The 24,768-nt window shown below is 42.6% G+C and overlaps 1 protein-coding gene across 6 annotated transcripts in view; it reads left to right on the top strand.

The window, feature by feature from the left end:
* astn1 (astrotactin 1) overlaps window positions 1-24,768 on the top strand; it is a 463,883-nt gene that overhangs the window by 147,781 nt on the left and 291,334 nt on the right. For all 6 annotated transcript variants that reach the window (XM_079819008.1, XM_079819011.1, XM_079819007.1 and 3 more), the window contains 2 exons: window positions 11,868-11,952; window positions 14,830-14,904. In XM_079819008.1, coding sequence (XP_079675134.1) covers window positions 11,868-11,952; window positions 14,830-14,904 — 160 coding nt within the window. The remainder of the gene's footprint in view (window positions 1-11,867; window positions 11,953-14,829; window positions 14,905-24,768) is intronic.

Raw genomic sequence — 24,768 nt, 5'->3', positions numbered from 1 at the left:
TTTGTTCTACACAAATACATTTAAATGACAAAAATATGCAATATAATCCCAATAGGTAGAAAAATAAGATGCACTCTGTAAAAAGTTTCCATAAATTTGAATGTGTTTTGGTTTTAATACAGTGATAATATAAAAAAGTAAAACAATTATTTCACTTTGAAAACAAATAATTGCCTTTATATTTTAGGATCCTTTAGGACTTTATATTTGGAGGTTATTGGCATCAGATTAGCATCATCTTCCAATTGCTTTTTGTTTTATTGTTAAAAAATAATTAGTACATAACTATAAAACTTGGCGGTGCGGTATTGATGAATTATCTCCGGCAAGTTTTTCTGTTTGCATCATAAATTTGAATGCACTATCTGCATTTTGCCACTAAAGATTGCAAGTTTGTATGCCGAGATTGATCTGTTCAGTTTTATAGTTGTTCCTGTCAGGGAAAGCGTAGTCAACAGACGGCCAGGTACATCAGAATGAATGGTAATGCAGGCATTTCTCCTATCATCAGCAGCAGGAAACAGTCCAACGTTGTTATCATTTGTTGATAAGTTCCTCCCGTTTGCATCCGTAATTCAAAAGAGGAGCTCCATTGGGCTTTGAAAAGAGAATCTGCCGACCCTAAATGAATCAAAGTTGGACCGTTGGGAAACTGCCTTTGTTTTCTCACAAATGAAATCTAAAGGATGAGGCTGTGGAACTGCCAAGGTTCAATAATTGCATTGAGCTTTTTTGTATGATGCATTCGTAATGAAAGGCTCAGCGTGTGTGTTTGTGGAGGGGCAGGCTACTTATTCACGGAAAACCGTAAGACCGTCTCAATCAAACTGGAGAGGGAGATACTGATGAAAAGCGGGATGGAGAGCGACAATAACTAGGGCTGTGTGCGCTGTAAAAAAAGATTGTGAATCGGAGGCGCAGAGGATGTGTAAAAGCCGAGATGAGATTCGGACTGATAACAGGCCCCTGCTCACCTCCCTCATTCCCATCAGGCTTCAGGGGACATTTATTAAACAAGAACACGCAATGTTGTGTCTCAGGCTACCTGATCCTTGCACTTTCGTTTCATTAATTTGACTGAATAATAGATCTCCTACAGACTCTCTCTGTGGTCGTGAAAGGGATTACTCTGGACTTAAAAACTTCATTAATAAGTAATTCTACAGTCACTCTCTCTGTCGGAATCCAATAGCAGTGATTTTTTTACACGCATGCATACACAAATATAAATAAACTCAATACATGGAGAAATCAGCAGTATTTTGTATGGAGCAATGTTTTATTTCTTTATTTTATCAAGTGCTATAAAATCACAGAGCGGGGTCAGCACATGCTGAGGGTCACAGAAGTCGCCAACTTTCGGCCGAGTCAAGAGCTCCAGACCTCCCTACGGATTAAGAATGGGATGGCATTACAGTTCATGTGTTTTAGTCAAGTTTTAGTATAATGATCAAATAAAAGGCCATTGTTTAATTTTGAAAAATATATTTATTTTATATATTAATTTAGAAAATATGTAGATACTTTTATATACACCTAGATTTAGGTTAAAATGTACATTTCTTTAAGTGTGTTGTTATGTGTCTGTTTACTTTTAGTTTCACCATTTGTAACTTGAACTTCTTAATTTGAAAATGGCATTCACAATTATTAATCATAACACAATTAGAAATATATTAAAAAAACAGCTTAAAAGTTTGACAAATGTGTTCTTTACTTCCTGCTGGGGTCCTGATTAGCACCATTTGCAAGAATTCCCTACAGATTACACCCCCCAAAAATCCACAAGGATTTAGACTATAGAGTGTAGGTCTTGTTATATAGGCCTCTTATGACTTCTGCATATATTCTGTGAAGAGATCAATTAAAAAGGTATGTATTTCTTATGCATACAGCTCTGGCTGAGCGCCTGCTGGAATCAACAATGATCAGTCAATCACAGCCACTGGGTACATGTTTCCTGGCAAAATTGTCATTTACCACCTAGAGTCATAAAGGCTCCCTGCATCTCATTTGAATTGATAAAAATGCTATTATCACCTAAGGTACACGGTTAATTTCAGTCTTACAAATTACTTTGGCAAAGTTAAAACAGTTAACGATGCAAATAATAGCAGTGCTAGACGTTATTCTTGCCCTGCCAAATTGAGCTTATGATCAGTAATATATCAAATTAAGTGTTTATGACCCACAATATGACTTTTGAAGGACTTTTTTGCCGGACTGTACTTTTTTTTTTGTTTTAAACGGACAAATGCACTTTGAGAAGCGTAATTTAACATTTATTGTATACACCAATCAGGCATAACATTATGACCATTTTGTATTGGTCTCCCTTTTGCTGCCAAAACAGCTCTGACCCGTCGAGGCATGGACTTCACTAGACCCCTGAAGGTGTGCTGTGTATCTGGCACCCAGATGTTAGCAGCAGATCCTTTAAGTCCTGTAAGTTCTGAGGCGGGGCCTCCATGGATCGGACTTGTTCCCTTTCGAAAGGGAACTCTCGCTGCGTCTAGCTGACGCTATGGGGGAACGCCCTCGGCGTGACTGGTGTCTGAAGCTACTATCGAATCACGGCAAAGTCTTTGACCGACGTCAGCCCATGACGTCATCAACGTGCGACCCGGAAGTATAAAAGGGCGCCGTGCCAACACATACACATCTTTCTCGTCTGAAGGGACTGTCTGTTTGAACTGCTATACGAGTTAAGGTAAAACAAATTCAATTATTAATACACACGAGTGTGTATTTACTGCCTGGGATCAAGAGCATGCACAGTCAAGTTCATTTGAAGTTGTTTGTGTGTGAGTGTGAGCGGTTTTCAATCTGAGATCGCTCCACTCTAGTCTGGCTTTTTTCCTGAGGGAAGAAAGTTTGGCATCTGGGACTGGATGATGCTGTCCCGCTCAAGCTGAGGCTGAGCGTTGGCATACATCATGGGTTCTCAGATGCAGCTCGCCGATCGTCGCGACGATCTGGCGGTTAACGAGACTAAACAGCAAGTGCTCTTAGGGATGGCTGGTGAGAGTGGTATGAATCCTCTCAGCCACCCTGACCGTGTATGCTGAGCTGATGAATGTTATGGAACGTACTGCAGGCAGGCTGCGGCTGCCATGTTGGCGCGTTAGAGGAGAGATCGCTCGTGGTAGATTGCACGATCGTTTTCTCCTTGGCCATAAACCATCAGCTCAGATGAGCCTTCCATTCCTTCCTGATCTTCTTACAGAGATCGAGAGGGCATGGAAGAATCCATATTCTACCCAATGTTCATCGACATCAGCGTTTAACTTCGCTGATGTCGAGGGGAATGGGGAATATGGATATGTGTTGAGGCTACCGACTGGCGAGGAAAGTGTGTGGACTTTTCTCGCGTTTCGTGGGCATCAACACTGAGAGCTCAAACTGTGCTTTAATGGCAGGGGCATACACGGCAGCGGGTCAGGCTGGTGCTGCTTTTCACACCATGGCGGTGTTTCAGGCGTACCAGGCGGACCTGCTGGAGGATCTCGACCAGGGGGACGGGCTGTCCCCTGAGGCGGTTGCTGAGCTGCGCCGCACCACAGATCTTGCTCTCCGGGCCACCAAGCAGACTGCTGCTGCCATCGGCCGCTCTATGGCGGCTATGGTGGTCACGGAGAGGCATCTGTGGCTGAGCCTGGCTGATATCGGGGAGAAAGAGAAAGGCTTTCTCCTCGATTCGCCGGTTTCGCCGACTGAACTTTTCGGCACCTCCGTTGAGGCGGGGGTTGGAAAGTTCAGGGAGGCGAAGGCGCGTTCAGCGGCATTTAAGACATGCATACCGCTGAGATCCGCGCCCCCACCCAGGCAGGCGGGACCTGGTCCATCACGGTCTGAGGACCGTAGGCAGGACCAGAGGGCTAGCATCTCCTCTCGTGCCCCCCCCCTCCGTGGAGGAGCAGGGCACAGAGGAGACGGGATTCCCGGGGGGAAAAAGGATCTGAGGGAGGTGATCCAGGACCAACGCTCTCGCCGTTGGTGATGGATCACTTCCCTTGAGGGCGGTTACATCCTAGCCCTCTCCTTTTTCCTTTTTAATGTCTTTTAATGATTTTTTACCCAGGCACTTCTTACATCAGGCCTGAGGCGGGCCCATGATGAGTAGAACTATGTTCTGACGGCCCGCCCGGACCTGCTCAGTGAGAACCCCCCTTTCAGGCATTCAAGGGTGGTAGAACATGGTGGTGAGAACCGCACAATGAGTCTTCGCTCAGCATGCCGCAGGTGAGGGTGGTCATTTTTGTGTATTACACTAAAAATATGTATTTCTTACAGACCCCAGGTTTCCTGTATAGAGTTGGGTATTCATCAACGACTGAACGCTGAGGCGTCCGTTGGTAATATGTACCACTTAGATCGGAGGCTCTAGTAAGGCAGGTGCCAATGCTGAGGCATCAAGGTACTGCTAGCCTAGCTGGCTATCAGGTTAAAAAGGGGCAAATACGCTCTCCTGAAGGTCGGCTGTCAATTGTAGGCCTCAGCAGGCCTCTTGAACAAGGCGCGTTTTCAGTTGGAAGGCCTCAACCAGGCCTCACTGGAGGTATGTACCGATGTGCGCATCGGGACAGCTAGCCTGGCGGCTATCAGGTTGTAGGCCTCATCAGGCCTCCCTGAAGGCCCGCTGTTAGTTGTAAGGCCTTATTAGGCCTCCCTGAGGGTGAGCTCTCAGGTTGTGATCACTACCAGAGGCAGGTTGTAGGCCTCATCAGGCCTCCCTGAAGACCTGCTGTTAAATTCTAAGGTAGTAGGCCCCATCAGGCCTCCCTAAGGTGTTCCTGGGATCCAGTCATCTAAAACAGTTAAGCACGAATTGCAAACAGGTAGCAGGCCTCTCCAGGCCTCCCTAAAGGCTGATTATCTGGTAGTAGGCCTCAATAGGCCTCCCTTGAGAGCGAGTTCCTTAATCAGGATGCTCGGATAGCCTGCGTAGCTTGACTGTCGACTAGTAGGCCTCAATAGGCCTCCCTGAGGGTGAGCTCCCAGGTTGTGGTCACTCGAACGAGGTAGTAGGCCCCATCAGGCCTCCCTAAGGCGTTCCTGGGATCCAGTCATTTGATACAGTTAGCACGCATTGCAAACAGGTAGCAGGCCTCTCCAGGCCTCCCTAAAGGCTGGTTATCAGGTAGTAGGCCTTAATAGGCCTCCCTTGAGGGCGAGTTCCTTAATCAGGATGCTCGAAAAGCCTGCGTAGCTTGACTGTCGGGTAGTAGGCCTCAATAGGCCTCCCGGAGGGTGAGCTCCCCGATTGTGGTCACTCGAACAAGGTAGTAGGCCCCATCAGGCCTCCCTAATGTGTTCCTGGGACCCAGTCATTTGAAACAGTTAGCACGTATTGCAAACAGGTAGTAGGCCTCTCCAGGCCTCCCTGAAGGCTGCTTATCAGGTAGTAGGCCTTAATAGGCCTCCCTTGAGGGCGAGTTCCTTAATCAGGATGCTCGAAAAGCCTGCGTAGCTTGACTGTCGAGTCCCAGATGGTGGTCACTCGAACGAGGTAGTAGGCCCCATCAGGCCTCCCTGAGGTGTTCCTGGGACCCAGTCATTTAGCACGTATTGCAATCAGGTAGTAGGCCTCTCCAGGCCTCCCTAAAGGCTGGTTATCAGGTAGTAGGCCTTAAATAGGCCTCCCTTGAGGACGGGTTCCTTAAACAGGATGCCCGACTAGCCTGCGTAGCTTGACTGTCAAGTAGTAGGCCTCCATAGGCCTCCTTGAGAAAACAAGGGTAACCTCAGCAGGCGGTATTGCTGTCAGGTAGTAGGCCTCACTAAGGCCTCCCTGAGGACGGAGTCCCGAGCCTGGATGCTTGGGTTTCCAGCATGGCTTGCGGTTAGGTAGTAGGCCTCTATAGGCCTCCCTGGAATACCCGCTATCAAGTAGTAGGCCCACAGGGCCTCCTTGAAGTTGAAGTTCCTGAGCTAGGCACTTTGATTACCAGTTCTCTGTGAGAAATTGTGGTAGTTGGGCTTACAGCTGGAGGTTACTCGCCAGGCAGGCTCAGCTGCTCCCCTCTATGAGGGTCGTCTATGAGTGCTCAGCCGCCTGAGCCTGGTCAGACGGTCGTAGGCCTCTCATGAGGCCTCCCTGTTAGATCAGTCATTAAGGCCCTTTCGGCCTCCCTACTGCTTTGAAACACAAGCACCTGGTAGATCCTTGATTTGAGCAGGCAGACTCCCCTCGATAGCAAGGGTTGAAAAGCACTACGCTGAGTGTTGCTCTCTTGGATAACCCGTCTCTGAGTTCCGGGCTAAGTAAGACTGCCTGTGTTTCAGTCCCTTAGCTTGGACGCCCCTTGGGCACCATCCAGAGGCTCTGTTTGAACAGACAGGGTTGGCTAAACCGAAGTGTCCATAACACTTAGGGCACCAGGTCAGGCCTCCCTGGTGGCACTCGGGAGAACATTTCCCGAGTAGTGACTGGCTGGGGTTCCTTCGGGTCCCCTAGCCACATTCCCTTGAAGGGACCCCTTCTTTGGAAGTAGTGGTCCCGGGCCTTCGAGCTGTCTAGATGGAACTCCACGCAGTGCGTTAGGGTTCCGTTTAGTTGTATAGCTTGGGCTATGACCGTAGGGAGTGCTGTCACTGTCAGCCCAGGACCTGAGGGGGAATCGCTCAGGTTTTTCTATGAATTACTTGAGTTGACAGTTGTCACTGCCAATGGGCAGACACTCCCCTCAGCATGGCGGCGTTGGTATATCGTTCCCCATAGCGTCAGCTAGACGCAGCGAGAGTTCCCTTTCGAAAGGGAACGTCTAAGGTTACGTATGTAACCTCTGTTCCCTGAGAACAGGGAACGAGCGCTGCGTCGCGTTGCCATGCTTCAGGGCCTATCTGCCATACAGTCCCTTCAGACGAGAAGATGTGTATGTGTTGGCACGGCGCCCTTTTATACTTCCGGGTCGCACATTGATGACGTCATGGGCTGACGTCGGTCAAAGACTTTGCCGTGATTCGATAGTAGCTTCAGACACCAGTCACGCCGAGGGCGTTCCCCATAGCGTCAGCTAGACGCAGCGCTCGTTCCCTGTTCTCAGGGAACAGAGGTTACATACGTAACCTTAGACGTTTGTTCAGCACATCCCACAGATGCTCGATTGGATTGAGATCTGGGGAATTTGGAGGCCAAGTCAACGCCTCAAACTCTTGTTGTGCTCCTCAAACCATTCCTGAAGCATTTGTGCTTTGTGGCGGCGCATTATCTGCTGAAAGAGCCACAGCCACAGGGAATACTGTTTCCATGAAAGGCTGGACATGGGCTCAACAATGCTTAGGTAGGTGGTGCGTGTCAAAGTCACATCCACATGATGGAGGACCCAAGGTTTCCCAGCAGAACATTGCCCAAAGCATCACTGCCTCCGCCGCTTCTTCCCATAATGCACCTGGTGCCATGTGTTCCCCATGTGAGCCACACACACACACCCGGCCATCCACATGATGTAGAAGAATACGTGATCATCAGACCAGGCCGCCTTCTTCCATTGCTCCGTGGTCCAGTTCTGATGCTCACGGGCCACTGTTGGTGCTTTGGGCGGGGTCAGGGGTCAGTATGGGCACTGGTCAGCGGCTGTGCCGCCCCATACACAACAAACTGAGATGCTCTGTGTATTCTGACACCTTTCTATCAGAACCAGCATTAACTTTTCGAGCAGTTTGAGCTCCAGTAGCTCATCTGTTTGATCGACCACACGGGCCAGCCTTCACTCCCCACGGGCATCAATGAGCCTCGGCCGCCCATGACCCTGTGGCCGGTTCTCCACTGGTCCTCCACTGGTCCTTCATGACCCTGTGGCCGGTTCTCCACTGGTCCTTCATGACCCTGTGGCCGGTTCTCCACTGGTCCTTCATGACCCTGTGGCCGGTTCTCCACTGGTCCTTCATGACCCTGTGGCCAGTTCTCCACTGGTCCTCCATGACCCTGTGGCCGGTTCTCCACTGGTCCTTCATGACCCTGTGGCCGGTTCTCCACTGGTCCTCCATGACCCTGTGGCCGGTTCTCCACTGGTCCTCCATGACCCTGTGGCCGGTTCTCCACCTTGTCCTCCATGACCCTGTGGCCTGTTCTCCACTGGTCCTCCATGACCCTGTGGCCGGTTCTCCACTGGTCCTTCATGACCCTGTGGCCGGTTCTCCACTGGTCCTTCATGACCCTGTGGCCGGTTCTCCACTGGTCCTTCATGACCCTGTGGCCGGTTCTCCACTGGTCCTTCATGACCCTGTGGCCGGTTCTCCACTGGTCCTTCATGACCCGGTGGCCGGTTCTCCACTGGTCCTTCATGACCCTGTGGCCGGTTCTCCACTGGTCCTTCATGACCCTGTGGCCGGTTCTCCACTGGTCCTTCATGACCCTGTGGCCTGTTCTCCACTGGTCCTCCATGACCCTGTGGCCGGTTCTCCACTGGTCCTTCATGACCCTGTGGCCGGTTCTCCACTGGTCCTTCATGACCCTGTGGCCGGTTCTCCACTGGTCCTTCATGACCCTGTGGCCGGTTCTCCACTGGTCCTTCATGACCCTGTGGCCGGTTCTCCACTGGTCCTCCATGACCCTGTGGCCGGTTCTCCACTGGTCCTTCATGACCCTGTGGCCGGTTCTACACTGGTCCTTCATGACCCTGTGGCCGGTTCTCCACTGGTCCTTCATGACCCTGTGGCCGGTTCTCCACTGGTCCTTCATGACTCTGTGGCCGGTTCTCCACTGGTCCTTCATGACCCTGTGGCCGGTTCTCCACTGGTCCTCCATGACCCTGTGGCCGGTTCTCCACTGGTCCTCCATGACCCTGTGGCCGGTTCTCCACTGGTCCTCCATGACCCTGTGACCGGTTCTCCACTGGTCCTTCATGACCCTGTGGCCGGTTCTCCACTGGTCCTCCATGACCCTGTGGCCGGTTCTCCACTGTTCATCCATGACCCTGTGGCCGGTTCTCCACTGGTCCTTCATGACCCTGTGGCCGGTTCTCCACTGGTCCTTCATGACCCTGTGGCCGGTTCTCCACTGGTCCTTCATGACCCTGTGGCCGGTTCTCCACTGGTCCTCCATGACCCTGTGGCCGGTTCTCCACTGTTCCTCCATGACCCTGTGGCTGGTTCTCCACTGGTCCTCCATGACCCTGTGGCCGGTTCTCCACTGGTCCTTCATGACCCTGTGGCCGGTTCTCCACTGGTCCTTTATGACCCTGTGGCCGGTTCTCCACTGTTCCTCCATGACCCTGTGGCCGGTTCTCCACTGGTCCTTCCTCTGAGCACTTTTGATAGAGACTGACCACTGCAGACCGGGAACACCCCACAAGAGCCACAGTTTTGGAGATGCTCTGACCCAGTCTTCTAGCCGTCACAATCTGGCCCTTGTCAAACTCGCTCAAATCCTTACACTTGCCCATTTTTCCTGCTTCTAACACATCAACTCTGAGGACAAAATGTTCACTTGCTGCCTAATATATCCCACCCACTAACAGGAGATGAAGAGATCATCAGTGTTATTCACACCAGGAAAATTTACAAATGATTTATACTGTAAGTATTTTAGAACTAATGGATACTTATTTTACTGTTATAATAGGCAACAATCTTTTGAGCACTAGTGAGAACTTACTACCTTACCTTTTTGTAATAATAGATACTTTTTGAACAGTAGTTTATATTTAGCAAAGGTTTAATAAGAGAAGTTTAATGAAATAAACTGCCAATACAGTAAACTATATTAATCTCAATCACAATTAATGTATGATTTAGCTTTAAAGATTGCCTTGTAATATCTTAAAAAAAAAAAAAATTAACAGCTTTCTCTCCAAATTGCATCTTCTACACCATACAGTTGCCCTTCAAAAAAAAAAAAAAACAAAGTTTCAGTTTTTCTCTCGTTACTCTGAGCCTCAGTGTTGAAAATCCAATATTAGTCTGCATAATGCAGAATTTAAGGTCACTTGTATTGCATTAGCAGATCTCTGGGCACATAATCACTGGCATTGTCAGCATATTGATGACTACCGCTTTGCACCAAATGTCAGCAGATATTTTTTTTGTAGCCTTTTCCACACATTGTCTTCCCATTTGTTTCCATGTTCGGTAACACCATTCTTCCGTCTGTATTTGCATCAGTCTCATCACACGCTTTTTTATAAGACGGGCCGCCCGTTCCTGCTCCGGGTGCAGCCTCGTCAGTCCCATGAACCCAAATCATGACCGACATGCCTGCGGTTTGCCCTGACAGGACTGATCAGTTGAACTCAGAGTGATTAGACCTGTCTGAACCATGAGCACAGCTGAGGAGAGCTGACACAGGGAATCTGCTGTGCATGCATATATGCTTCAGCACACACATTTACAGCATTGCACGTCTGGAGAGTCACCATATTGATGTAAACATGACAATGGGGTCATTTTCTCTTGACCCTGAAGGGGATGAATTAATATCAGTCACACTGAGAGGTGATTAGACTACAGATAGGGTCGTGGTGTGAATGTCATGTGACTCCATAGAGGGGCAAAATCTGTCTGTCATGTTCAGAGCTGCTTCACACATTAGTCTGAATGGAGGAAGTCTGGTGGAAGTGAACTAAAGCAAAGTAAATAACTCACTGGCTCAGGAAACACTTCCTGCATCTAAATGACCTTGAAATGTTTTAAAACCCAAAATGATCCGTGAGTTTTTAGCAACCACTCCGCTCAGTTAAATAAATGGTGCACCACTGGATCTGTTATACTTGAAATATTTATTAAGTATTGGTTGACTAATGATCTAAAGAGAAGATGATGCACTTGTTACTGTTGTAAATATTATATTTAAAGCATGTGTAAACTTAATGTGACTATTTTTAGAAAGTTAGTTAGTTAGTTAGTTAGTTAGTTAGTTAGTTAGTTAGTTAGTTAGTTAGTTAGTTAGTTAGTTAGTTAGTAGGTAACTTGTTCCATATGTCTTTAACTTGAAAATATCAAATTGAACAAACATACACACCCAGAGAAGGGACTTAATTTCAGAAGTCCTTTCAGAAACACATTTCAGAGCTGGACAGTAGTATGATCAAATATTTAGCATTTTTTGTCATTTCCTGTACATTTACGAAGCAAGATATGTTTAAAACATACCTAGGGTTGCAAAAGTACTAGAAAGGACACAGAAAGACCACCACCCCCATTGTTGCTAGTAGTTGTTAGTATAATAATAATAATATGTTTTATTTATAACGCCTTTCCCAAGCTCAAGGTCACCGCACAAGAAACAAACACATACACAGCATCCATATAGAACATCGATATACATATACACACAAATATACAGTGAGAACAAACAAAACAAAAACCCAGAACACTAAACAGAGGAGGGTTGGAAATACTGTCAGAAAATATATGTTTTTAGTTGAGTTTTGAATGAGGATACAGTCGCAGTGTCACTCAGAGTAAGAGGGAGAGAATTACAGAGTTTACGACATTGTCATGACAATTTTAAATGAAAGTATTGCTTTCAAAAACCTAGATAGAGCATAAAATAAAGTCTCCAGTCACATTTTTAAAAATTGAATGCATGTTTACAAACAAAAAATGCGGATCTGGGAACTGCCAATTTCGTCACCGCCACTTTTTAGGGGAAAATAAACTAGCCTTCCCATAGACTTCACTACAAAATAGCGGCACAAAACAACGCCCATACACAGCAGGCAGGCGTGAATAACTTATGAAATCACGTAGATTAAACATGTCAATTAATTATATGTCCAGCCGGCCTGCCAAGAGCGTGAAAGACACATCCACACACTTCATTTGGTCAATTTAAAAACATGTCCCTTCATTCTCCCAGCGTCTATTCTATTCGATGATATCTATTCTTATTGATAATGATTTAAATGCACAATGTCTTCTTTCAGGAGAATGCATCTGTTTCGATGGCTACATGAAGGACCCTGTTCACAAGCATCTATGTATTCGCAATGAATGGGGCCCAAATCAGGGGTGAGTACCATGAGCATATCGACTCTGATATACAACAGCACTACTATAATCAGGTTTCTGCCACCTCGAAGCTGTTCGTGCTTCTTAGTAGTAAAAATGTCTCCAGTGCCGATAGCCAGACAGGTGTTATGCACTGTAGGGAAATTATATTGGTTTGTTTGAATTAATTAGCTTTTTTGCATGATGCTCTTCCTCTGGAATTGGAAAAGGGATTAGTGCAGTGAAGCTCCGGGTCATTTTAGATTTGCGTGACAGGGATTTGCATTTCAGTACACCAATGAGATGCATGTATTGTGCATTTTAAATTGTGTTACATGCGTAAGAAAAGATGTAATTCATCACTTGCGCGCATCGTCCAAGAACTACTATTCAAACAATCAAAGCGAATCTAATTATTTTTTAATTCTGCTGTACTTTCGGAACTTTTTTAAGCGGAGGATCGAATATAAGATCTGCATCTGAACAGATGCTCTCTTTAATCTGAGGTAAAAATGTCAGTATGCATAACCATACTTATGCTTCTTAAGTCAACCGATACATGAACAAAGCACAAATATGAGAGAACGGCATACGATATGAGAGTGTTTCGCTTCTTAACAGTCCAGAAATAATGAAAGCACTTAAATGTTAGGAGCACAAGTTTCTAATCCCGGGAAGACTTGTATTTAAAGATGTTTGAAGTTAATTAGACCTTCCCTGAGGAGAGTTTCACAAGCTCATCTGGTTTGGAGGCTGTCGCTCTGGAGCAGTTTGATTAAGTCTTGGAGGTGAGGAAATCCTTGGCATTTTAATTGGGAGGGAGATGGGAGTGATGACGGTTGGTGAGATGGATCCGATAATTAGAAATCAAATTGGAACAATCAGGAAGATTGCCTTAGGGGAGTGGAACAGCACTGGATGCGCATGTTCCCTTTGTGCCATGCTGTGAAGGTGTGAACAGTTTTTAATTGACTCTAACACTTAGTGGAGGAGAAAGAAAGTCTGATGCCAAATGCTTTTAATGTTTCGAAGTGCAAAGACATTTCTTAAACTCTTTCCTGCAAATCCATTTATAACTTACTTTGTGGCACTGACAAGAATTTTACATGTTATGAAGAAACTGACTTTAATTTTATTGGATTATTTTTAGGGGTGTAACGGTACACGTATTCTTCCGGTACGGTGCACGTGTACCAAATGCAATCTTTAACAGTTAACAGTCGGCTTGTTTTACGCGCGGGTCATACTTCAATCCGAGTTTTGATGCTCTTTAATGTGGTGTGACTGATCACTGTGCGAGTGAACGCGATCATCTCGTCATAGTCAAAGAATAAACATGAATGAACATCTGAAGGTATGTTGAGGACAGTGTTGCCACAGTTACTTTGAAAAAGTAATCTGATTACTGATTAATCCTTTAAAAAGTAACTTAGTTACTTTACAGATTACTTGATTTTAAAAGTAACTAAGTTAGATTACAAGTTACTTTATTACTTACATTCAGCAGTTGCCGACAACACCCCTGCCGCCTCAACATAGAAATGACAACCATTTTTGCCAACACTACATTAATTGGAAATGCATTTTTAACAGTAACGTTCAAAAATGTATCTCCTGACATTTTAAGTTGAAATTAAAAAAATATTTCCTGAAAAAAAACATGTTTCATAAAGACAGTCTTGACTTCACTTAACATAATTACTCTCCCCGAGACACAAGAAGAAAGCAAAAATATATATTTTTACTAAGGAAAATGACAAAAATAGTAACTCACAGTGACTTGGATAAATTACTTTAATCTACTTGTTTGGAAATAGTAACGCGTTAGATTACTCGTTACTGGAAAAAAGTAGTCAGATTAGAGTACTTACTAAGTAACGCGTTACTGGCATCACTGGTTGAACATATGAAGTATTCTGTCCATTTTATCACTAAATTCAAACGATAAATCCCGTTTTGCCGCTCTTTAATGTGGTGTGACTGATCACTGTATATGTGCGTGAACGCGATCATCTCGTCATAGTCAGAGAATAAACATGAATGAACATCTGCATTTAGGCTCATAGTTTGAGCTCTGTTGTTAACCTTTAATATTATAGTAATGTGTGAGTAAGGGCTCACTAGAAGAAACTTTGAGTTATAATTGAATTCATTTAAGGACAGACACAATTTGTTCAGTAAACACTGTTTAATAAAAATAAATAAAAAGCAATTTTATAGTTAGTTTTCTCTCCCCTGCTGTACCGATGACTTCAAAACGTGCCAAATCGTTTTACCGTTACACCCCTAATTATTTGTGCCCTTTCCTGTGTTAATGCATCCTCCGAACGCTCCGGCTTTTGTAACTCCTATGAATTATGAATGCTGCTGGACAAATGTTGATGTTGAAACAGCAGTAGGTGATCCGCGGTGTGAAGTGGTAACCAGGCTGTGACTGCTCTTTTGCTGTGAGTAACAGCTTACTTAGAGAGGCATCAGCTCCTTGTCTCTTCTCTTATAGTGCAGCGACAGCCCCTGTCCCCACAGCTGCCTCTCTGCATTAATCTCCATCAGTTCACATAGAGCTTTTGGATAAATACACAGCTATACACGTCTATACGCCACTGACTGACTGAGATGCTGCTGTCGGTCACAGTTTGTACACACAACATCTGCTGGAGGCAATTCTGTGATGTTTTTATTAGGGAACGCAATTGGTTAGATGTGAGTTAAGGAACTCCCTTTTATAAGATGGTTATGTTTTCATCACAAAGTCATGCAATTTTAAAGGTCATGTGGCTTAGTGAAGACTGGAACTGTTTAACAATGAATGAAGAGTCCATGGTGTGACATACAGTTTTTGTATTATTATTTTAAGCATTAATTATTAATTTAGTTTTTTCCATTTCTGTTTTGCAGCCCATGGCCATACACAATCTTTCAGCGTGGCTTTGACTTGGTGATGGGGGAGCAGCCATCTGATCGCATTTTTAGGTGAGAAAAAATCTGTTTATTTTTACTATAAAGCTTGTGACCCAGTTTGAAATGAACATTTGGAAGATGTCTTAAATACAACGCAAACACTCACAGAAAAAAGGTTCAGTTGGGGTTCTATACGGAACCCTAGAGTTCTTGATTCAATTTTAAAGAACCCTTTAAAGCTAAAAAGTTCTATATAGAACTGTCTTAAATAGTTTGCATAACGTTTAATGGGTTATTACATTTTTTAAGTATGTTTACAAGTTGCTTAAAGGTGCACTATGTAACTTTTCCATCCGCTACACTGTAAAAAAAAAAAAAAAGTTGAGAAAACTTAAAAGTTTAAAGCAACCAGCTGCAGAACATTTTTGAGTTTTCTCAACTTAGGGTCAATTAGTTGTACAAACTTTTTTCATGTTAAATAGTTAGCTAAATTTGATTTTTACAGTGTAGTTGAATAAACTTTAAAAGCTGAATTTGTCATACAAAACATAAGTTGGATTTTTACAGTGTAGAGGTGGCCTATTCAAAACAAAGACGTAGTTTGATGACAAGAAGACTCTTGGGACATGTGGTCTTCACCTCACAGCCGGTGGGAAAAAATCGGGATAGGACTCGGGCAGAAATCATGCTGATGGATGTGATTATTAGCGTTACTGTAGTCTGAAGCAGAGCAGGAGCGAGTGTTGAGGAGCTGAGGAACCGCTGGAGCGATTGTTAATGAGATGAACGCAACACACGCCTCGCGAGCGGCGGGACTTTTATTATGCCACAGTCGCCACTTCCGCTCTTCCGCTCATGAGTGTGAGGTAACGCAGCTCTATTGATCTTATTAGACACATCTGAGTGTGTTGATGATGGGATGACGTTACTCTGTGACACTTGTTCACACTGCAGTGAGAGTAAAGCGCTTCTGCAGAATAAAACCGGAAACCGATGGGAACGCGGATATGATGTCATCGACAGGCCACGCCCTCACGCGTCCCGGTTCCTCGGGTAAAAGAGCATCTCACGATTTACAAATAGTCGGAAACATTTGGGATATTGTAAGTACTCAACTGAACAAAATATACAACACTGGCCTAGTGGTGTTTGGATATTTTACTGAAAAAATGTTACATGGTGCACCTTTAATTCATAAAATGTTAAAAAAGCCATAATGTGAAAATGCATTAAGACAATTACGTAATTAAAACTAAATCCATAAAATGATCCCACGATGTGAACCCCTAAAGGTTCTATATGTGAAGCGCCTGACAGAACCCTTTAAGGCCCTTATATAGAACTTATGTACAGTGCATCCGGAAAGTATTCACTTCACTTTTTGCATATTTTGTTATGTTACAGCCTTATTCCAAAATTGATTAATTTAATTATTTTCCTCAAAATTCTACAAACAATACCCTATAATGACGACGAAAAGAGGTTTGTTTAAAATCTTTGCAAATGTATTAAAAATAAAAAAAACGTAATGTACATCAGTATTCTCAGCCTTTGCTCAATATTTTGTTGAAGCTCCTTTGGCACCAATCACAGCCTCAAGTCTTTTTGAGTTTGATGCTACAAGGGTGGCACACCAATTTTTGGGCAGTTTCTCCCATTCTTCTTTGAGGACCTCTCCATCAGGTTGGATGGGGAGCATTGGTGCACAGCCATTCTCAGATCTCTCCAGAGATGTTCAATCAGGTTCAGGTTTGGGCTCTGGCTGGGCCACTCAAGGACATTCACAGAGTTATCCCGTATCTTGGCTGTGCTTAGGGTCGTTGTCCGGTTGGAAGAGGAACCTTCACCCCAGTCTGAGGTCCAGAGCGTTGCATTCATCTTTCCCCTCGATCCTGATTAGTCTCCCAGTTCCTGCCGCTGAAAAACATCCCCACATCATGATGCTGCCACCACCATGCTTCACTGTAGGAGCGGTGCCTGGTTCCAGACATGACGCTTGCCATTCGAGCCATATAGTTCAATCTTTGTTTCATCGGACCAGATAATTATGTTTCTCATGGTCTGAGAGTCCTTCAGGTGCTTTTTGGCAAACTCCAGGCGTGCTGTCATGTGCCGTCTGGCCACTCTACCCTACAGGCCTGATTGGTGGAGAGCTGCAGAGATGGTTGTTCTTCTGGAAGGTTCTCCTCTCTCTACAGATAAACGCTGGAGCTCTGTTAGAGTGACCTTTGGGTCCCTGACTAAGACCCCTCTCCCCAGATATCAGTTTGGCCAGACGGCCAGCTCTAGGAAGAGTCCTGGTGCTCCCAAACTTCTTCCATGTACGGATGATGGAGGTCACTGTGCTCATTGGGATCTTCAATGCTGCAGAAGATTCTTTTTTTCTTTTTAATACATTTGCAAAGATTTGAAACAAACTTATTTCATGTTGTAATTATGGGGTGTTTTTTGGTAGAATTTTGAGGAAAATATGAATTGAATCCATTTTGGAATAAGGCTGTAATATAAATGTGGAAAAAAGTTAAGTGTTGTGAATTCTTCCCAGATGCACTTCCCAAGTTAGTTCTAAGAAAAGCTCTAGTATTATTTGCAGGTGCCATTTGTTTTGATACTTTTGTTGTAATGCAGTTCAATTCATACATTCTTGAGTGTATCTTAAATGTGTTTGGGGCTACTTTATATAGCAAAAAGTGCACGTTGCATTATATATGACGGCAGAAAATGAGCCTTGAAAAAAGGTGCTGACAAGTATGTAATAGGTTTCTGTTGAGAGCTTGTGAAATGCAGTACACTTATTTTGTCACTTCGGCTAAGCTGACATTTCTTTATTCATCTTCAAAGAGCTCCTTTCACAGTTCAAATAAAAACTTGAAAATGGAAAATGACGTAATTACTTTTAATACTGGGCCGCCGAATGTGTTTGCCCACATATACACATGTTATCCATGTACAAAGGCAGGGATTTAGACAATGTTTACCTCTGGCTACTGGAGACTCAAGACTAATCAGTTAATTGCTTTATGCACTTGAGATGTTTCAATCTGTGAGGTGTATGTTTTGGAATATTTCGCTGTGCTAATCCAATTGTAGCAACATATGGTTACCTTCGGTTGCCATGCATAATCTTCATGTGCTGAATTATTCATAGATCTCATCCATGACATTGCAAAGTCCTTAATTCGAATCCTAATTCATTTGCACAGATCGCAAGCTATTTATTTACAAATCTTATGAATCAGTGTTCTTTCACATTTGAAAACAACGCCCGGAGGACATCTTGTAATTGGAATCTGTGTTATACCCCCAAAATGGTGTAAAATCTCATATCCCTTGGCTTTGGGCCACCAAACAAATACATTTCATTGGGACAATTAAATGTTTTATTTCCAAACAAACCTGAATGTTTGAGACGACTCGAATGAAAGATTTATTTTCAATTTCACAGAGCTTTTCCTCATACATCATTGATTTTTGCCATGAATGAATAGGAAAGGCCATAATCAATTTTGAATGCTTCACGTATTCATTTATATATCTGGCTTTCAATATCAGACTCAGAAATGATGTGATTGATATTTGTTAGTGGCATTATACCAAAGTGAGAGATGGAGAGAAGATGTGTTTATGGTGCAACTAACCGTCAGTATTTTTATAAAGTCTGTAATCTGATTTACTTTCCAATCTGCAAACCATTCAAAGTTAGAAAATAAGAGCTTTTCACACTCAAATCCTGCTTTATGGTGTGTGTAAACATCCAATGCAAACTTTGTGACTCTCATGATTATGTTGGAGACTTTTAACAGAACTGCACTTTATGGGTATTTCTTTTCCGTCCTGTTCTGAGGTTGTGCCTTGTTTGTTTGAGTTTAAAACAGGGGTAACAAATGGGGTAAGAAAAATAAAAACAAGTTTGCAAACAGAAACAATATAATTTTTCTTACTCCATTGGCAGATCATTTTGCTTGTTTTAAGCTTCAATTTCATTATATTTTCCAGAAAACAAGAACAAATATCTTATGTCATTTTACTTATCTATTAAATGCATCTTGATTTAATAATTTTTAGATATATTTAGACTTGAAACAAGACAATAATACCAAACAAGAGCAATTTTTACAGTGCACACATGGCAAAAAAAAAAAAAATTATTTCTAGAACCGCTTTATGGTATTTAGTCTATAAACATAAATACAAATGCACAAAACTGCAAGTTTATGAATTTTTTTTTTTGTAATTTGCCCTTTATTACTCATTTAATACATGTCTACATTAACTCCGTCCCTCAGAACATCAGAGAACTCACCACATACACTCTGTTCAAAAAGCAGCTAAAAAACTGGCTCATAACACATCAGACATGTCAGCATTAATACGAATATGTATCTTCCCTTAACCCAACCTGCTGCCACTTGTCTCTGCTGTGTCAATGTGTATAATATTAAATCTTGTTGTTTGTTTTTTTTTGTTTTTGTTTTTGTTTGTTTTTTTCAACATGTCTGTTTTATAGTAAATTTGTACACCGTATTTAGCAACAGGATTGAAGAGTTATATCTGTTTTACTGCTTTTTATATTTGTATTGTTCTCTGTAATCTTTTTTATTGTGTTTTTAGGTAGACAATTTTAAGATCTGTCCAGGGACAACGGATGAAAAATAGCCTTTTGGCTAACTCTGGTGCATTTACAGCTATGTCAATTAATGTACACTGTCCCTGTCAAATAAATAAATAAATAAACATTAAATAAAATTAGATATTACCCTTCATTTCTGACAAATTACCATGGTCACAGTTAGTGTTACCACAGTAAATCCATGATAAATGTTGGAGAATTGATGGTTAAAAGTATTCTAACTGGATCATTGTGGCTCAGTGTTTCTCCTGATTTGCGCGTTAGTGTTGTCGATTAAAGTTTGGTACATACTCCGCAAGAACAAAGAAATCGTTTTCTCGAGGTGGCAAGAACAAGAACAAAGTTCGTTCTGGCCAGGACATTCCATACTTCACGAGAAAAGCAGGTGCCAAACTTCTAGGGAGCCCTCAGAGGCCCCGCCCACTGCAGCTCACGTTTACATGTCTGACCAATCACACAATAGTTCTCGGACACCCGCAAGAAAAAAGTTCTGCTCAGACGAGGTCATTTTGTTCTCGCAGCCCTGGGACCGAGAACTTTTTTCTCTGCTCTTGTAGAGTATGTAATGGCCTTAAAGGGTTAGTTCACCCAAAAATGAAAATTCTGTCATTAATTACTTACCCTCATGTGGTTGGACACCCGTCAGACCTCCGTTCATCTTCAGACACAAATGAAGATATTTTAGTGTAAATCTGATGCTCTGAAAGGCCTCCATTGGCTCAATGTACGGTTCACTCTCAAGAACCTTAAAAGGCACTAAAGACGTCGTTACAAAGTCCATCTCACTACAGTGGTTCTACAATAACTTTATGGAGTGTCGAGAATAGTTTTTGTGCGCAAAAAACCCCTAAGTAATGACTTATATAGTGATGACGATTTCAAAACACGGCATCATGAAGCTTTGAAGCGTTATGAATCAGTGAGTCGAATCAGCAGTTTGGCGGTTTGACACGCGATCCGAATCGTGATTCGACTCACTGATTCATAACGCTTCGAAGCTTCATGAGGCCGTGTTTTGAAATCGTCATCACTATATAAGTCGTTATTTAGGGTTTTTTTGCGCACAAAAACTATTCTCGTCACTCCATAAAGTTATTGTAGAACCACTGTAGTGAGATGGACTTTGTAACGACGTCTTTAGTGTCTTTTAAGGGTCTTGAGAGTGTAAAGTGCATTGTGCCAATGGAGGCCTTTCAGAGCCATCAGATTTACACTAAAATATCTTCGTTTGTGTCTGAAGATGAACGGAGGTCTGACGGGTGTCCAACGACATGAGGGTAAGTAATTAATGACAGAATTTAAATTTTTGGGTGAACTAACCCTTTAAGTCAGCGCAGTTTCAACTGCCTTTAAACTAAATTAAATCTCAGAGAGATTTGCAGCAACTCAAACATTTCTCATTGGCTGCTTAGTGGTCATGTGATCGAAACACTCAGCCAGTAAACACATTTGTTCAGACTCAGAGCTTGCGAGTTAGCAAGTAGCGCTGTTTTATTTTGCTTTTGGCGCGTTAATGTTTCCCAGGCCTAAAATCTAGTACTGCCACCTTGTGTTGACACTGTGAGACTGCACAATTTGTAAATTATGCGTGGCGGGCCACATACAGTATAATACATTTGAATAGACACGCTGCGAGCCATTTGAAATTCATCCCCAGGCCACATTTGGTCCGCAGGCCGGACTTTGAACACCCCTAAAAGGTACCCTGACGCTTTCTGATAGATTTGTCTATCAAACCCTTTATCCCCAGCATTTAATTAATTTTAAATCAGTGTATTGTTTCATGTGAATGAGTAGGCTCAATGATTCTCACATCAGCATCAGTTTAAAGCAAAAACTCTAGGCAAATACACCCATTCGTCAAAAGTCTTGTGGACACAAATCTATTGTGTGTTTTGACGCCTTTTTTTGTTTTCTCAAAAACCATGCATAAACATTTTTCTCTCAAAAATACAAGCATGTACATACATGTTGCTCACATATTATGGCAGCCCAGTTTGTGCTGAATACAGTGTAATTACACTTTTGCCATTAATGTGTTTATAAGCAACTGAAAAAAACACAAATGTCAGAGCATGTCAAAACTTCTAAAGGGCCCCAAAACAGCTCAGAATCATAGGGACTAAAACGCGAGGCGGGAGTTTTATCCTGGTCTTAAGTGTTGTGTTCAATAATCCATTTACAAGTCACTTTTCTGCAAAACTAAATTAAAGCTGCTTCACACTAGCAGGCAACAATATTCAAATGTGTCAAGCTTCACATTCCCGTTTTTTCCTGAATCTGCATGTTACAAAACACTTGGGCGAGTTTTCAGCAGATCTGTGGTGTGTGAACATACCTTTTGGGGATGCTATGGAATTATAAAACATCGATTTCCGTCTCAATTTTTTTCCGGTCTCAAGAAACTTTTACTTTAATAGATCTTTTTACCATTACCAGCAGGAGAAAACGCTGTGCGCACGTGAAATCAGCACGGCTTAATTGGATTGAATGTAAACGGTAGCTGATGATGGATGATATATTGACAGAAATGAGTTTGTGGTTCCAGCTGATGAGGCACACACACACACACACACACACTACCGCAGGTGTGATGAGAAAGATTCATGTGGAGAAATCCAGACAGATGAGCTTACAAGCGTCCTGTGTATCGCAGCATATTGTGGTCAGAATTCAAATGCAATTGCATTTACATTTTCAAGTTGTTAAAAATTGTAACTATATTTGCATATTCCCCACAAGTGACAGTCCTCTTGTTATCAGTGCATTAATGAAGAACGTTCTGTCCTATCCACTAGTACATGTGATATTTAACACATCTCATGTAGCGTGTTAATAGGAATGTTCTCATGTGAAAATGCAAGATGTTACCTGAAATATTTAAATAGCAAATGCACTCTGATTTGCATGCATTTTTTTTGGTCAGTGTGAACCTAAACTTTTGCTGGTGCATTGATGTCTGTGAGTTTTGATGAGTCAGTTGATGAATTGATTGTTAGTATTTTGCGTTCCCCAGCGTCTGTAATAATGTGTTATACAGAGACCGCAGTCTCACTAGAGGCAGCAGATGATGAGATTCCTGCTTTTATCAGCCGTTCTCAGACACACACATCTCCGTGTGCACAGTGAGAGTGCGGAGGGCTATAATTGAAGAACCTGCATTTGAACCTAGGCAAATAAATAAATTAGGCAGCTGGCAGTGGCTTATTTATTCAAACATAGGAAAAAGATGCAAGTTTAATAGACTTAGCTGTAATCAAGAAAAGCAATTTATTGCGCCGTTGTAAACAGCAGCAGACGGAGAGTTCCTTTCATAGTACACAAGAGGAGGCTAATCCGAGGATTATAGTTGCGTTTCTCTTTTTTAGCAGTTCATTGAGGGTCTGTTTAGCTCAGTGCAATCTTGTTTGATACTTTTTGACAGAAATAACTTGATTTCAGCAAGGGTTAGGGTTCTGTCACTTCGGTCTGGTTTTGTGACAGAGCTCTGTCTTGTCTTTGTGTGAGTGTATGGTCTCGAGTGTGCTTTTTCAGCCTCCCTAAACTTCTGTCCAGCCCCCCTAAAAAATGTGTGATTAACCTTTATAACATATGAAACTGGCGGGAGGCTTCGGCTTCGGCCCGTCTTTTAATCAGTGTGTTGTTCAATCCGCAGCGGCGTCGAGCAGATCGCACGTCAGAAGCAGAGCTGTGTGTGTTGATCTGAGCTCTCATTGGTCTGTCACCGCTCGTCAATGCCAAAATATTTGAGAAAACCAATCAAATCAGAGTAGGCAGCCTTTATGTTCACAGAAGCTGCTGAGGCTAAGCGCAAACTTTAGCAGCGACTCGACCTCAAGTGTGAGATCTGTAGCTAAACTAGACATTTCATATTTGAGCTGCTTCTGTAAGTCACAAATGTTAAACACATGACAAATATATTCATGCGAAAATAATAAACTTTTGTCTAATTTCGCCATTTTTAATTGAAATAGGCCTATGTAATATCATTCATAATGTGAATAACGAACAAGAAATATCAACAAAGCCATTTTCTTCAGATTAGGCATAAGATTAATAGTAATTAATGTGTGCATATTGTAAATTAATAATTCCTTTTGTAGCCTTCAGTAAATTAAAGAGCTCAGCTTTTTACAGCCTGTATTGGGCATAAGATTAATAATGAATGTGTGCATATTGTGAATTAATTTAATAAACGTAGTTACCTAGCTCTCCTGGTAGCCTTCAGTAAATTAACGTGTCTACAAAAATCATTCATAAAACATATAAAAAAAAAAAAACTTTATCACTAATATCTGCCCACTGACATGGTTTTCAAGCTGTTGTTGTGTAATTGTTTGGCGCTCAGAACATCTGCAAATATGTAGATCACAGAAAATATGTCCTCGAACACCCCTAACTATCTCACATGTGGGATCTCAGTGATTATAAACCTGCCTACATTGTATGATTAAGGGATGTACAATATGGTCATGCAGAATAAGCCATTCATATTTGCTTTATAAGTAATAATAAACAGCCAATATCCTAATATGCACACTAATAAGCTACTAGTTAATAGTTCTGTCCTTATTGTTGTGTCCTCTCTTGTCTCGTGTGTTTTGGAGCACTTGGTTTATATCTTCATTGGCCAGGGGTCCGTTCTTCATCACTAACTCAGTTTTGGCATGATCTTGGATTGTTTGTTTCTTCGACGCTCATCCTGGACTTGCTGTCACGCTCCTTAAGCTCAAACCTGCTCGCGAGCAGTTTATTTCATGTAACAGTATTAGATTGCATCTTTTTAAGCGGCGTTGATACTTAAAATTTGTCCCGACCACTGCTACTTTATTACAAGAGTTCATTACTGAACCAAGGGCTATAATAATATAAAAATGTATTTGAAAATAATATTATAATGTTGTGTATAATACTATAGACACAGCCAGTTGATTGAGTGATTTATTTTTGCTAGAATAATTACTTTACACTTGCTGTAACATTAACCTGAGCCGTGCATTCATTTGAGCAGTCACAGATATTATGGGATGGCTTGATGCAGCGCAGGAGATGTAGAGAACTTGATCTTGACCCTTGCTGTCAGGTAACAAATCTGCTTCAAATTTAATTAAACATTTAATGAATTGCTAATTACAACATTGAAATAAAAATGTAAAGGGTGTACAAATGCTATAAAATCGTGAATATAAATAATTTGGAATCATGTTTTAAAAAAACAGTGCACTTTTCATTTTTTTCCATTATAACTTTTATGTTGGTTTTGTCGTTTGGCTGTTTCCTTATAAAGGTCCAGAAATTTGTGTTTT

The sequence above is a fragment of the Gobio gobio genome (genome assembly GCF_949357685.1).
Source record: "Gobio gobio genome assembly, chromosome: 6".
Classification (NCBI taxonomy): Eukaryota; Metazoa; Chordata; class Actinopteri; order Cypriniformes; family Gobionidae; genus Gobio; species Gobio gobio.
Note: the sequence above shows the minus strand (reverse complement) of the source record. Positions and strands in the feature narration are given on the sequence as shown.